The 16,500-nt window shown below is 40.2% G+C and overlaps 1 protein-coding gene across 3 annotated transcripts in view; it reads right to left on the minus strand.

The window, feature by feature from the left end:
• CPEB4 (cytoplasmic polyadenylation element binding protein 4) overlaps window positions 1-15,524 on the minus strand; it is a 94,401-nt gene extending 78,877 nt beyond the window's left edge. For 2 of the 3 annotated variants that reach the window (XM_060240569.1, XM_060240568.1), the window contains exons 1-2: window positions 15,011-15,447; window positions 12,643-14,696 (exon numbers count right to left, since the gene is read on the minus strand). In XM_060240569.1, coding sequence (XP_060096552.1) covers window positions 12,643-13,767 — 1,125 coding nt within the window. In that variant the 5' untranslated portion in view covers window positions 13,768-14,696; window positions 15,011-15,447. Of the gene's footprint in view, window positions 1-12,642; window positions 14,697-15,010 lie in introns of all 3 variants that reach the window. The other variant, XM_060240567.1, reaches the window with a different exon arrangement.
• Window positions 15,525-16,500: the final 976 nt, after the last annotated feature.

Consider the following 16,500-nt stretch of genomic DNA (forward strand, 5'->3'; position numbering starts at 1 on the left):
CTCATGTTTTGCCGTCCCCTTCTCTTGCCTTATACTAGGAAAGACAGAAGGCAAGAGAAGAAGGGGATGGCAAAAGATGATATGGCTGGACAGTGTTATTGATGTAACAAACACGAATTTGAGTAGACGAATTTGAACAGAGGGAATGCAGTACCGTGAGCAGAACTTACATATAGCTGGTGGGTAGTGGTTAAGAATGTAAAGTGATACAAAGTTAGGATCCAATGGCAAAATAGTGTAATAAACAAACAGAAAGACCATTTGGTCTGGATAGCATTTGCATGGGAAACGAATAAAAGATAATAAAAGTTGCCAGTTAATTGCTCTTGCTACAAGTCTTGCATTTGGAATAAAACTTTGCTGGTCTTTAAGAAGATATTGGATTTATATGCTGCCCTCCACTCCAAATTTCAGAGTCTCAGAGCAGCTCACAATCTCCTTTATCTTCCTCCCCCACAACAGACACCCTGTGAGGTAGGTGGGGCTGAGAGGGCTCTCACAGCAGCTGCCCTTTCAAGGACAACCTCTGCCAGAGCTATGGCGGACACAAGGCCATTCCAGCAGCTGCAAGTGGAGGAGTGGGGAATCAAATCCAATTCTCCAAGGTAAGAGTCCACACACTTAACCACTACACCAAACTGGCTCTCAAGGTGCTACTTGCCTCCTACCTTGTTCTACTGCTTCAGACAACATGGCTGCCCACCTGGATCTTTCTCTGACATATGTTACACAAAAGGTTTCAAGTGTGTGTCTCTATTTTAGTATTAGTACACTTCTAAAATCTTCTTTAAATAAACAAATGGCAAAAACCCCTTAGCCTTTGCAAAACCCCCCCCCCCCATGAACACAAACTTTTTTTCTCATACTTTGCAAATCAAGCATGATGGTCAAAGCATGAGCCATCCGTTGAAAAGTCCCTTGTTCAAGTCTCAGACCAGTCACAAACTCACTGGAAGCACCTTATCTGTCAGCCTCAGAGCTGTAGTGGGGCGAGGTGTAACTGCCCTATCTAAAAGTGCTACTTTGAGCACTTAATAAAGCAGCAACATAAATATCAATATTATTATCTGACCTTGAAAAAGCTTTTACTGTTCTCTGCAAATGACAGGAAAAGAATTACTAATTGTGACTGGAGAAACAATGCCTATATAGCAAACCAGCCCTTTCCAGGAAGGTATACACAGACAATTCCAGCAGAATACAGCTGGCAACCACTATGTTCTTCCAGTGGAGCACCTGAAGCTCTCAGCAAGCCAGACTCAAAGCTTCTTTCTGTTGAATAGTACCAGAAATACAGTGCTATGGTCCTGATCCACAGGGATACTAGCATATTCTAAAGTGCACAAAAGCTCACAAGCCCTCAAACTGTTCTTTAAACCCCCAAACTTAAAAAAAGAACTTAAGGAATTGGGCATAACAACATGTTACTGGTATATATGCATGTTGTTTGTTCTCTCTTTTGAAAGCTTTCACACCAAATCGCTATGCTACTTTTTTCTTTTATTCAAGGAGGAAATAAAGTTAATCTGAAATTTCTGCAGGTCATTCTGTGTACATACATGCACACTCCTCCCATTATGTCTGTATTTTAAGAGAATAGGAAGTACTACTTCCATTCATGTTATCTTCCACACATGGGAAAGAATAGCAGGCAAAGTAAGGCCTGTCAAATGCTCTTACTTTAAATTAATAAACTATCAATCTACTTTATACACCCACCTTTTATTCACATGATCTCACCAGGTGGAGAAAGTAAAGTTGCTAATATATACCAAATTGCATATAAATAACCGGCCAAGTGCAAGAGGGAACACAACTAAACGTATTGTGCCAACCATACACAGAGGGCTTTTTTTGTAGAAAAAGTGCAGCAGGAACTCATTTGCATAGTAGCCCACACCCCCTGATGCCAAGCCAACTGACTTGAAGGATCTAGGGGTCTTAGTGAATCATACACTGAACATGAGTCAACAGTGTGATGTGGTGGCTAAAAAGGCAAATGCAATTTTGGGCAGTATCAACAGAAGTATAGTGTCCAGATCACGTGATGCGATGGTACCACTTTGCTCTGCTCTGGTAAGACCTCACCACAGTATTGTGTTCAGTTTTTTAACTTTTTAAAAACAATCCACTTTAGAAAGCACAATATACAAAGATTATTCAAAGGACAAAGATACACAATGGAACAACAATTTCCATTTTGAGAAACTGTCAGCGCAATCCTACAAAGAGTTCTTCTAAGTAAGATTGCACCTGTTCACCTTATTTTTGTTAAAATTTTCTCATAAAAATTAACTTTGGGGTAGTTTGGCACAAACACAAAGATGGAAAAAAGCAGGTGAGCAAGTCACAATCATTTCTACTTCTTATTGCATACCATTAATGTAGAAACTACAAAACAGACTCTCCCTATAAAGAATTATTTTGTGGTGGAAGGGGTCAGAGCAATAGGTAACTCATATGGAGAATACTTTGTTCAGTCAGCCACATTGATAAAGTATTTATTTTAGTTATTAAAGCCTTTCTTCATGGCTCAAGGCACCTAGTTCATTCTAGTGGCTGGGAGACACCCCTGCCCAAAGTCACACAGAACTGCTGCCATTTACGGTACAAACTAATGGGGTCACACGCAAGGGGTGCTTTATCTCAAGTGCAAGGGGTGCTTTTCACAAAGTTGTTTGTACCCTGATACTGCACTTGTGCTGTATTTGCATCTCCATACGAAGCATAATGTAGCCTCATATACTCAATCTTATCCCTTTTCACAGAAAAGTTAATACGCATCCCATGGACTAAAGATGAACCAGGTATCTCAAGCACAAGGGGTGCCTTTCACAAGGCTGCTTGTACCCTGATACTGCACTTGTGCTGTATTTGCATCTCCACACAAAGCATCAAGAATGTGTGTTTTGGGGTACTCTTCCATTTAAAATACATGTGAACAGGGTTTGGGGGGGGGGAGTGTTCTTTTCATTGCTGACAGACAGTATATTCATTTTGTACTGTAGTATCCACACACTCCAACGTCCCATGAGGATCACCAAGTTATTCTTAAATGTCCCTGGTTACAAAACATATGACTGAACTGAAGCCGATGACTGTATCAGCATAATAAAATAGGTACTGAATGCAGGCTACTGGTTTAAAGCGTATGTTCTTGGATCTTCCACAGTTTGCTATAGCATACCTTGCTTTAACAGATGGTTCAAAGGATACTGAATTGGAAATTCTACAAAGGAACAAGCAAGTAATTGTGCTAATAAGAGCCTGGCCAATAAAGATGCATTATGAAATAAATGCATTCTCCCATTTAAGAATACAAGGCTGTTGACAGATAAGGAAATTGCAGCTGCTCTGAGACACACCAATATGACCCTGCTGCTTTGTGTACTTAGTCACAACACATGAAGCCTTACAGATGAAGCCTTACAGAAAATAATTAAACCTCTTCCATTTTAAAATGATTTTGTAAAATGAAATGCTGACAGAAATACATGTTGTAGCAAGTAGCTATTTATTAGACAGCAGGATGATATTGTTAGAAATCTATATTGTATGATAATTCCGTTTTTAAAGAAAAATTCAAAACATATAATCAAATATCTGCATTCAGATATTTTTAACTCTTTGACTGAACAACTCATTCTGACTCCAATTTGCATTAATTTTTTAATCCACAATACCAATCCAGCAAAAAGTTAATTTTTAATGTTAAAAATAGCTACATTTAAAAAAAAAAAACAGACAAATCAGCTGAAGTCTGTTTAAATTGCACAAAGGTTCCTTAGAAAAGGGAGGAAGGATGAGGAACCTGAAGGGATTCTTTTCATCTGCCTGTATCTTGAGATTCACTGCATAGAGAATGTTTTCTGACACTCCTGAATGTTCTAGAAAAAAAGGTAATAATAATATTGTACACCTTAGGTTCTGAAAGCTGTAAACCCAGATTTGGAACAATATTAACACTTGCAGCAATAACCCCATACCTAGAAGAAAAGCAGAATAAGGAAGAATGCTTGCCCACTGCAAACTCTGACAATTCTGATCCTCTCATCTGCATTATTCCACAAGTATAAAAATATTTACACTAGAAGGCTCCATTGTAAAGGATGGGGGATGCAGAAAAAAATGCGTGAAACGGGGAAGGGGGTGTTTTTTGCCTCTCCAAGGATTTATTTCAATTTTTTTTATGGAAATGCTGGGAGTACTGAAAAAAGCCTTCTGTGGAAATTTTCCTATTTCGAAATGAGTGAAATGATGTTTAAGACAATGGTCAAAATGAGACGCATGAACATTTTATGTCAGACAATTACAGCATTAGATAATTCCTATGTACACTGTAAACATACGGCATATTTGAGAATATGCTTATTGTTTAAATGTGAATAACTGCAGCAGCAATTAAAATGCTTTAATTTGTTTGAAAACACATTACTAAAGAGTTTTTTTAATCTTATAAAGTTTAACAATATCAAAATACAGTAGTAGTCGTGATGTGAGGGTGTTTCTGATCACATTTCTTTGTTTACTACAAAAACTGATTTCTAGTTTCATTTTTTTCCTGTTTCAGGTAGCAAAAATTAAGACAGATGTTCTGTAGTAGCATGGGATGCAACAGAGAGAGTCTGAAACTCTTGCATCCTATGCTACCTTAGCACACAGATCTTGACCGGGTACATTGGGTAGCATATTTGCAATCCTATTTGTAGAAAACAGAGCAAGCCTAAATATATATACTTTTTAGTCCACTTAAGTCAATTGGCTTAGGTTGTAACTCTGTAAATATGCCAAAAAGAATTATTTTGTGTGCTAAGTTATATAAATAAAGCAGTTTGACTTAAACTGTAAAATATGTAAGGGTCAAAATACAAATTGCACATGCTTTCATTTTTCCCATGCCCTGTGATAATACAATAAAAAGAAAGAGCACTGGATTTTACAATTGTTCAAGACTCCACCTTAGTATTAAAAGGAAAATCATAAAGTTATTACTAATATCTATCTCTACCTTACATGTAACCAGTGTTCCTTCTAAGCTGAGTTAGTGTGAGCTAGCTCACAGGTTTTTAGCCTCTGGCTCACACATTTTTGTCTTAGCTCAGGAAAAATGGCCCCAGAGCAAACTAATTTATGCAATAGCTCACAACTTTAATGTCAGTAGCTCATGAAGTAGAATTTTTGCTCACAAGACTCCACAGTTTAAAGGGAGCATTGCATGTAACCTCCTGTGGTGAAACCTATTTCCCATTTAGGCAACAGAGAGACAGAAACAAGATACATACATTACAGTTTGCATCTGAATCACCAGAATGGTTACAGTTTAAAGTTTCTGCATCCTATTTACCAAGGTGAAGCAATCTCACCACAAATTGGCAGCATACAAACTAAGCACTGTAGAATCAAAAGCACCTTTTTTGGGTGTGACGAACTTGCTTGTAGCAAAGGCTGTGGCCAGCCTTTTACAGAGAGAATTCTTTGAAGATTAAAGCAACAGTCACCAAGTTTACTGATGATGCAAGCAAATAAACTGAAGCATTGTTTATAGGATAAGGTATATGTTCAACCACTATATTTTATACACTGTATCACATGTTACTTAATATTTACATACCCAAGTATGAGCTTTAGAGTTCTGGAACCATCACTATTGTTTAAAGAATCTTTATTGCCAAAGCTAGGCAACAAACACTTCTGACTAGATAATCCTGGAACTAAGATTTTTTTCCAGACCTACCAATTGTGGAAATAGTATTTATGATTATGATTAAAATTTATGATTATGATTAAAATCCCCTTTTCCTTTATCTTTGAATTAATTCCTAATAACACCGCTACTGCTTAAACTCAGGGATTCTGCCTACAACCAAACTATCCAGTTTATACTATTCTGAGGTAAAATGGTTTGCTTCCTTTATAAACTCATTGGACATATATGGCATATGTGCCATTTTGAGCGGTGGCTGCATGTTCTTCTCCTGAAGTATGAACCTGGCACGTGCCCACAATCCCAATCTGAGTCATGTACATATACATCAAGAGATCAGATATCAGCTATTTCTTGTGATAGCACTGTCGCTTTTCTTGAGTGTCATGTAATATTAATATACATGCATTTATCAATGGCCTTATCATAATGCCCCTGTATAAATCGATGGTGCGGTCTCATTTGTAATACTGTGTACAATTCTGGTCACCACACCTCAAAAAGGATAGTATAGCATTGGAAAAAGTCCAGAAAAGGGCAACTAGAATGATTAAAGGGTTGGAACACTTTCCCTATGAAGAAAGGTTGAAACTCTTGAGGCTCTTTAGCTTGGAGAAACGTCGACTGCGGGGTGACATGATAGAGGTTTACAAGATTATGCATGGGATGAAGAAAGTAGAGAAAGAAGTACTTTTCTCCCTTTCTCACAATACAAGAACTTGTGGACATTCGATGAAATTGCTGAGCAGTCGGGTTAAAATGGATAAAAGGAAGTACTTCTTCACCCAAAGGGTGATTAACACGTGGAATTCACTGCCACAGGAGGTGGTGGCTGCTACAAGCATAGCCAGCTTCAAGAGGGGGTTAGATAAAAATATGGAGCAGAGGTCCATCAGTGGCTATTAGCCACAGTGTGTATATATATATATATGCGTGTGTGTATATATATATTTGGCCACTGTGTGACACAGAGTGTTGGACTGGATGGGCCACTGGCCTGATCCAACATGGCTTCTCTTATGTTCTTATCAGTAAAACTGCATACATTGAAAAGGAAGTTGTGTAACTACTGCGAGAATTAATGGGGCTTGTGATAAGAGCTGCCAGGGGATAGGCACCTGCCACCCACATCCCCTTAGTCAATCTCTGTCATGCTGAAAACTTGCAGAATTATAAGAATTTTAACACGTACCTCAGGGAAAATATGTACATCTTTACAGAAATTTCATCAACTCTCAGAATAGTATATTTGTGCAAACTTTGGGTTGGATCCTGCAAAGAATTGCTACTTGACACATCAGACCTCTGAGTGGTCCTTCATGCTTTTTTTTTGGGGGGGGGGAGGTCCCCTGTCCTCCCCAAAGCAGCATGATGGGAGGCATTTGGGGCTGCAGTGGGAGTAGAAGCCGCATTCTACAAATGTAAATCCTTTAGTCAGAGAAAATGTTCATTAGGATTCAAGCCTTTATATTCCAAGTTTTTTCTATAACTCTATAGGAATGACCATAAAGTGTTTAACAGAGGTTTCAAGAATGAAAAGGGGGGTTAAAAATTGCAGCTCCCTTGTCAGGGCTTTATACTGTCTAATTCTTGAAGAACAAAATGATGTTTATACCACCACAAGTATATGTTTGATGTCAATTGATGGGAATTTCAGTTGCATACCCATGAAGTCATTACTTGAAACTAAGAACATGTACTCAGGTGTACAACTTTTTATTTTAAAAAACAAAAAAACCCTGCACTTAAAGACAAATATGACTACTCCACCAATATTAAATTATATCACACTCTCTATGCAGTCCTCTATGCGCCTCTATGCAGTCACCACAGTTCCATGCTGCTCAACCATCAGCATCATTTCCTTCTCAACTATAAAATTAATATATGGTTGAATTAAAAGACCTCAAATAAAGGTAAAATACTGTGGACCCAAGCAAGATGAATAACTACTGTCCAGTCTCAAATGTACCATTCTTGAAGAGGACTTCCAGAAGCAGTTGAAGAATTTTTCATTATGTTTGGTATATCCCCGGTGGTCTTTCTCCCTAAGTTTTGGTGTTGTGTCTGCTCATATGTTTTTAATCACATTATTTTATATATACTTTATTTTAAATGTTGAAATGGTTTAATATTCTGATGTTTACCACCTTGCGGATCCTATTTGAGTGGAAAGGTGATACAGAAATGTTTAAAATAAAAATAAAATTATGAAAACTTAAAACCCTAAAGGCAGAAATATGATCCAAGGCAAAAAGATCACAATTTGACATCCAAACTTTTAAAACAAAATTATCCCCATAACTCATAATCCAAACTACATAGCACATTAGTTTCAAAAGTAGATGAATCCTCAGCAGGAATAAAGTGGCATATACAGAATACAATCTATTTTCCAAGTACAATTTCCTTCCAACAGTTGGCAAAACAGGATTTTATCCTAGTTCAAAATAAATCTCATTCAGCAACCTTCTGCTGACTATTTTAATCATCTGTAATACAAAAAAAGACTACCTTTTTGTACTTTTTTATGTATTTTTGTATTTTGTGTTGTCTGTATGTATTGTACACATGCACCTGGAGGTCATGTGACCTCTGGTGGCTTACCTCTACCAGGGGGCCCAGAGAATATTCAGGGAGGTGGCTGAATAAAGCCTGGCTCTGTCCTCCTGATTCTTAGTATTCCAAGGAGGTCTCCCATTCAAGCACTTGCCAGAGTCAACTCTACTTAGCTTCCGAGATCTGATGAGACTGGACTTGCCTAGGCTATCCAGGTCAGGGCACCTTTTTGTAATTTTTAATGTATGGCCTTACGCAAAAGATTTAGGACAAATAAATAAATTTCAAAAGACACTGAAACTACCTAATTAAAATTCAATTATTTAATACAGCAAAATAATTAAAACCCTGTCAGTAAATTTCTTCGAGGTAAAGGAGGAAATCTTAATCTAGGCCTCACTGATGACACAGTGAACGCTTTGGTCACTACTGAGAAGTCACTTACGTGCAAACGGTTCTACTGATTTAAGTGACAGTAATCTCCCACAGAACTCCCCCACACACTGGTTTCAGTATTTACTTAATATTTTAACAGCAAAAGGCTGACATGTATTTAACAGATACATCTTTTAATTAATGGATTCCATCATGGTTAACTCACATTTAGACAAACTGCTGTAACAAACAGAAGACCGCTAGATTTATAGCTCAGGTTTAAGGACTGTTTTCCTATCTCAGCCTTAACCTCCTTTGTTACATAATAGATAAAGTATTCTGCTTATACAAGGAAGTGCATAGCAGGAAGCAAGTCTTCACCATCAGTAAGGCAGTGCTTTAGTAAATCCCAGTTCCTATCACCATCCTATCATGTTCCTACTCTCCAACAGTGATGCAGCAGAAATAAGAATTTAAAAAAAAACCTGCGCACACAACTCCAATTACTACAAAAATCCCAACTTTCCCTCCTCAATCATTTAAAAATGCAGATATCATGAAAGAAAGAATGCAGAATATCTTAGTATTTATAGAGCACTTTCAAGCATTCAGTAAATGTATTAATATATGGAGATCTACAAGCAAATCACACATGCTCCTATAGTAAAATCTGCTTTTACAAGAAGCTAAGAAACAGATATGGGCTCCCGCTATTCCATTCTGTGCTATCCAAAGACTTGGCCCTAGTTTTTAAAGTGATGCCTGACAACATCACCTCCCATATCAACTGCCAAGGCAAAAATGCCATGAGTGCTCTGTCAGATATACTAATGGCTTCCTGAAACTTTAAGGACCACTGTCCCTTTAAGGCAAAAAAGAGAGATGAAACCATACACTCAGCTTCCATAGTTCCTTTCTGCTTTTTAGATTGGATTGTGAGTCATAATAAAGGCTATGCAGGCTCCAGTTGCAGCTCTCTTCTCCCTTCAGCATCTGCATTCTGACCTCTTTAAGACAAAAGGGGGGCTTAAAGAACCACTAGTACAATACAGATTACAGCATATTATATTTCTGCTAGGGAAACTATAGGGAGAAAATTCACACTGTCTTTCACGCCTTTAAAAAGGGAGTAACACAAATGAATAGTAACTTGTATAACTATTTTACAGTATTTTTTTTTCTCATCTGAACCTACAGACGTTCTTTAGTTGCAGCACTTCCAAGCACTGCTTTGTACAACCGTGACCACAGCACACTGCATTCCAGCATGAACTCCCAGCACAGATGCTCTCAAACATCTTCACCAGTGTGAAACATTGTGCTAACAGACCAAACTCCACAGGGTCCAGCAAGTCCTGTTCAAAGAGCTGGTGGAAATCCTGTCTCCTGTGTACCAGCAGAGTACAAAAGCTTTCATGCAGCACTGCAGCACCCCTCCACAGGAAAATAGTGATGCAGTAATACCAATCGTTGCTGCTACGGGTAGGACTGGGTCCTGTTATTGGATATAAATGTTGCCATCTCGGTATCAGTAGTCTAGCACCTGATCCCATGGACTGCTGTGCCTAGGCTAAAGCTCAGGACAAGTAAAATCTAGTTTATCCTCATGCAACCTTTTAGGCAAGCAATCCTCATTATTTCCTTTGTATGATACAGCAGTGCATCCCTAGGCCCTTTCACAGGATCATTCACTGATATGGATCTATATCTCCAAGTCTAATGCTCTAGCCCCTGGACATTTACCCAGAAACAGGGTCATCAATTACCGTCTTCTTTTAACTACAGCCTCTAAACTTATAGACCATACTATGACAAAGAAAAGTCAATTCTTGCTAAGTATTTGCTTAAACATTATACAGTGCTTTGTCATTAGTGCAGCATCACTGGCCACAAAATGCAATCCCTCAGGAATATTCACTTGCATATTCCACTCTTTTCAGGTGGACCACTTCTTCTAAAGCAGGATCATGCAACATTAATATGAACATTACAGTATTCCCTTTTAGAGAAGGCTGCGGAGATGGACACTTATTACGGGATGGATACTTATCAAAAAGCTACGTGTATACAGATGTATTAAAATAGAAGATTGGTCAGATGAGGAGGTTAATCAGGAGCAAGTCCCTGTATGTGAGCCATTCTGTTGTTATAGCTGCCAAGACAGCTTGTGAAATGATACTAAATATGGAACCAGAAAGATTCTAGAAGAACAGAATTGCTGTCTCTAGGATTGTTCATTTTATGAAGTTTCACACACATATTTTGCTTTGAATTATATAGACATTGCATGCTTGCTTGACCAGTGAGATAAAATCCAGGTAAAAACTATCGCTTTTAGGTATCTGTGAAGCAATAATCCCTGCTGTATGAAGAAATAATGCATTTCACACTGCAAAAGGCAAGATGCCAAAGATCATTTTAAAATTCATCAGGTCATTGTTTTTTTCCTCCACTGGCAATGTGAACCACTTATTTCGATGCCCTGCACTTTTCTTGTTCATCACAAAAGATAAATGGAAGCTATTTAGTTATTAATATACTTCACTTTTGTTTTGCACTGCATCAAGATCAGGAACACAGTATCTAATACTGCAAACGAGAAACTGTTGCCATTTTTGTTTAATTCTTAAGTTTCTGTATTCCAAGAAAAAATATTCACGGCTGACATCCATAGGTTTGATGTCTTAATCATAGGATGCAAGGACACACTCACTCTGCCACATTAACTATAGTACAAAATTAACTAATTAATTGCTGCAGTGAGGTTCAGAAAGGACTCCAGCTGATTTCTCATACTAAAGGGTTTTACTACTTAAATTTGGAATTCTACATAAACCTTTCATATGACTTCTAGACTATTTCAAGGCTTCTGGCTATGCAGCATGAACTTAAAACACCTCACTAATGAAACTGCTATTGACAAGAGAGCTGCATAGGCCATGCATGCCAAATAGTACAAGAAATGTCAGTTCTCTGTGCCATATAACTAGATTATAAAGCACATTTAGATCTTTAAGACAGTGTTTTAAGACAACTCTCAGTTTCCTCTGATCCACCAGTTTTTCCCATTCCAAATTACAGCAAAACTAGGTCACCATGTTTCATCTTATATCATGACTAGAAATACAACTATCATTTTGCAATCTTCCCTTTTTACACGCTCCACCCATGAATCTTTGAGTTTCGAGTTCCTGTCTATAAACAACTAAATCTACTAAACTTGACCACATCTGACAAATACAAACACTGCTATTAAGACATATTTTCATTTTATCACCTGGCTTGCATTTTTAATCACAATTAATATTTACAAAATGGAAGAAAAATTCCAGTATAATTGAAGTGAACAGCCTATTTCCAGAAAGCATAAGGCTAGATTAAACCAGAACAGGCCAACATCTGAAGTTAGTCGGCATCTATTTTTAGTAATGATTATAATCTGCCACCAAAATCCATTGCCCTTGCAAGAGGACATCAGCTCAATGCTCAGTAATGAGAAAAATAATGTCAAATAGAAAATTATACTGATTAATACCAATTATATCAAAGAGCAAATCTGTAATATTGAGCCATAAATATGTATTACTGCACTAGTTTTAGCATCCAATAATTGCTAACTGCATGCAAAATGTTTACTATACAAAAACATCTAAAATATTCAATCTTTTAGGGCATGTATTATTCTCATACAGTTGCACTAATCTTTATTGCAGCTGTTTTATTGATCAGGTGGATTAATTCGACAGCAAGAGTGCAACTTGACTACAGAGCTTTCCTCCTACAAACACTGTAGAGAGCATCCATGATTCACATAAGAACAATCATGAAGCTGGGAATATTATAAAAATCAGCTACATGTTAATAGGTGTTTCAAAATTAAGCTAAGCCCTCACCTATGAAGTTCTAATAATGGAAACACTATTAAAAGACACATCCGTGTAATTAATGCAATCTTTAACATATTCACTTATATTTTCAATCTAGGATTAGTAGAGTAATCTCACCTGAAAAGGAAAGATATTGTCAGTTCGGTTCAAACTGTCTTCCATCCAAGATTTTGGAGCAAAAGCAGAACTGGGCCGTGCATACTTCTGCAACTGGATATGATTACTTGGAAAATTCTTCTTTAGGGGTGAGATGGAGTTCAGGGGTGTTATTCCTCCATTCAGTCCCCTGCGGTGGTCTCGGCCTTGGGACCCTCCCCACCCACCATATCCACCACCACCACCGGGACTCCATGAAGAAGATGGTGTAGGTGATGGGCTTTGGTAGCTGCTCCATGGTGAAGGTGGTTTGTTAAGATTATTAGCAAGATGAGGCAGTTGATTAAAAGCAGCATTTCTATGTGTAAATGGAGGTGGATGAGGGCTTGCAGGAGACCTCCTCTGCTGTTGATGCTGATTGTGATGATGCTGAAAATGGGGGTGATGAGGGTGGTGTTGAGAGAGGGGTCCAATCTGAGGGGAAAAGCTACCACCAAAGCCAGGACTGACATGGTGTGGAAAATTCTGAAACAGCAAAGCACCGTTATTAGCTGAAGCAGGAGGTACCCCTCCCTGGTGGAAGAAACTTGCATCTTCGTTGATTATCGTTGAAGAAGAAGGAGCTATAGCTGCTGACCAGTTACTGAAACCGGTCAGAGAAGATGCAGTAGATGTCAGGGGCTGGCTTGAAGTACCTAGCCCTGTAGCTTCTTGATAATCAAATCCTGTTAACACTGGTGACTCTATTCTTATTTTCTCTTTTCCACTGCCATTCTCCGAAGAGTTATCCCCCTGGTTTTCTTCAGATTTAGCCTTTTCAGATTCAGGCAACATGCCTGCTTCCTGGCTTTGACTAGGGGAAAGCTGCTGTTTTTCTAGGGAGTCTTGCTTTTCCTGTTGCTGAGTTTTAGATTTTTCTGACCCCAGAATCTCATCCTGAATGTTATGGGCAGCTGGAGCAGGAAAGAGCCAAGCTGACCCAGCACTACTGCCATTGGCAGCTGTGTTATTTATAAAAGCAGCAGGGCTAGGAGTTGCATTTTGATGATGGTGCGGAGGTTGCAGATGAGGGTGAAATCTGACTGGAAAAGCTGACTTACTCCCAGTGTTGTTTTGCACTAACACTCCAAACCCGTAATCCCCCATTTATTATATTTAGGATTTGAATTCCGCCTGGAAAGAAAAAAAAACAAACCTTACAAAATGTTTCTTCCTTCCTTAGAAAATATCTCTGTTTACAGATCTTCTACTCCTTTTCTTTTTTCCTACCCACAAATATCTGATTTGGATGCTATTCCTGGTTTCTTACAAGTGAGATCACTTAAAATATTGACATGGGTCAATTTACATTTGCTTCCTTCCTTTAGCCAGAAGGAACAGAAAGTAAATCTTTGGTTAACAAAATAAGAGGTTTCCTTTTCCTAAAATGAAACGCGTGAGGATGAAACAGGGATGAAAGAAAGCTCTTGGGAACAAAATTAAGCGTTTCCTTTTTTGTTAACTATTCTGTTTTTTTTTTTGCCTTATCAACAGCCTCAACCTGTCCATGTAAGGGTTAATGGGAAAAAAGATATCATGACACTCCTTCACAGCTCCAAAAATATATTTAAATCTGGAATAATTTAATAAATTCTATATATTCTAATATATATCTGTGTTCTATTCTAACAGTCTTTGCTGCTGAGAATGGAAAGATTTTACCTCAGGATTTCAAATAGGGAATGAGTTGTACCGGAAGCCTTTTCCCCCAACCTGTGCTGCTGCCTTTGCCTTGTACTATATTACACATATAATATGTTCTATGCGGATGTCTTTCTGACAAGTCCTTTCTAGATAAAGGAAAGGGGAGGGTGAAGATTTTCTCTCTCTCTCTCTCTCTCTTTTTTTTTTAATCTCTAGACATCGGCATTCAGTGCGTGTTGTGTGTATGTGTACGGATTGAGTTGTGCAGGAGGAGGGTGGATTCTTGCTGCTGCTGGCTGGGTGGGTTCCTGTTTGCTGCGTTGCTGCTTTTCCCAAGCTCGCCTCCTATTATGATCCGATATTTGCGTGTCCTTCAGATGAATCCTGGCTGCCTGCGGAGGAAAAAATTCACCTCAGAAAATCAGCAGTCAAGGGGGGGGGGGGGTTGGGGAGGGAGGGAGAGAGCAGGATATTTGGGGAGCGGGGGTTAGGCTTTTTAAAAAGCCACCAGTAAAAATAATTTATTTTTTTTGGGGGGGGGAGAGCTCCTTATAGGGAGAAAAATGGGGGGGGGGAGCTTCCTTCAGATGGATCTCTTCGAAGGGGGAAGCTGGGGGGGGGGGTGCTCTCTTCGGGAGGGGAGGGCACAGGACAGGGGAAGGATTTCGCCTTCACTGACAAGACGCAAAGATAGGAAGGACTTTACCTCAGGAGGGGAACGGTCTCCGTCGGGGAGGGGACGGTGCTGGCGGGGAGCCGGGCTCCTCTCTCCCCCATGGGAGCCGGTTTTCTCAAGGGAGGAGGGTCAAGAGGGTCGCTCGGGGGCCACGGAGCAGGGAGGGGCCGTGTCGAGCCTGGCTCCTGAGGAGAAAAAGGAATTCACAGGAGATGGTGGCGGCGGCTCCCAGGAGTCCTGCCGAAGCGCCGAGGTGGTTGCTGCTGCTGCTGCTTCTTCTCCTCCTCCTCGGCTCCTCCCGGCGTCGTTCTTTGCCCCTCATGTAAAACAAACGTTTCTCGGGCGGGAGGAGGGGGTGGGAGGCTCCTATTAAGTCGCGAGGCGTTGCGTTGTTCACCGCTTCGGCCCGGCCGCCTCAGCCGCCGTCTCCACAAGACCGAGCCTCCGATCGAAATGACAACCAGCTGGAGAGAAGCAGCGCGGCACTTCCGGTTCTGGGAAGCCACGCCTCCCTCCCCTGGCATCGGCCACGCCCCCTCATCCGCTAGGCCGCCTCTTCCTCGCAAGGAGAGCCGGAGGCTCGTTTGCATAAGGGCAAATTAGTCGCCGTTGTTGCGCTCTCCATTTTGGCTTTGGGCAGCCGTTCCTCCTCCTCCTCCCCCCTCCTCCCGCTTTTCTCCTTGAGCGGACATGTTGGTTTAGGTCGGGGAGATGCAAGAAGTAGTGACATGTTGGTTGATCCCGCTTACGCGGCCATCTTTAAACATGGCAGATGAGGTGGGCGGGAGGGGGGGGGGCCTCTCCACAGATTGCAGGATTTCGTTGAGGGGAATTAAAGTTTAGCAGTGCATAGATAAGCAGGCTAAAGAAGAAAGGTGCCTCCACGTGTTTGTGAAGGCTAAAATATATGAGGTTTAAAAGTGGCACTTCCATTGCATTTGTTTTGTCAGGCTTCCAGTTTTCATCTCCCTCTCCACAGTACATAGACAAGAGGGTCAATTTAAAACGCAGATATTTTTACATTTGCAGTAAGAAGAAGATGATGATACTGGATTTATATCCCGCCCTCCACGCCGAAGAGTCTCAGAGCGACTCACAATCTCCTTTACCTTCCTCCCCCACAACAGACACCCTGTGAGGTAGATGAAAATGTTGGATTTATATCCCGCCCTCCATTCCAAAGAGTCTCAGAGCGGCTCGCAATCTCCTTTCCCTTCCTCCCCCACAACAGACACCCTGTGAGGTAGATGAAGATATTGGATTTATATCCTGCCCTCCACTCCGAAGAGTCTCAGAGCGGCTCACAATCTCTTTTACCTTCCTCCCCCACAACAGACACCCTGTGAGGTGGGTGGGGCTGGAGAGGGCTCTCACAGCAGCTGCCCTTTCAAGGATAGAGGCTCAGAGCAGCCTACAATCTCCTTTACCTTCCTCCCCCACAACAGACACCCTGTGAGGTAGATGAAGATATTGGATTTTATCCCGCCCTCCACTCCGAAGAGTCTCAGAGGGGCTCACAA

This window comes from Heteronotia binoei, chromosome 5 (assembly GCF_032191835.1).
Source record: "Heteronotia binoei isolate CCM8104 ecotype False Entrance Well chromosome 5, APGP_CSIRO_Hbin_v1, whole genome shotgun sequence".
In the NCBI taxonomy this organism is placed as follows: Eukaryota; Metazoa; Chordata; class Lepidosauria; order Squamata; family Gekkonidae; genus Heteronotia; species Heteronotia binoei.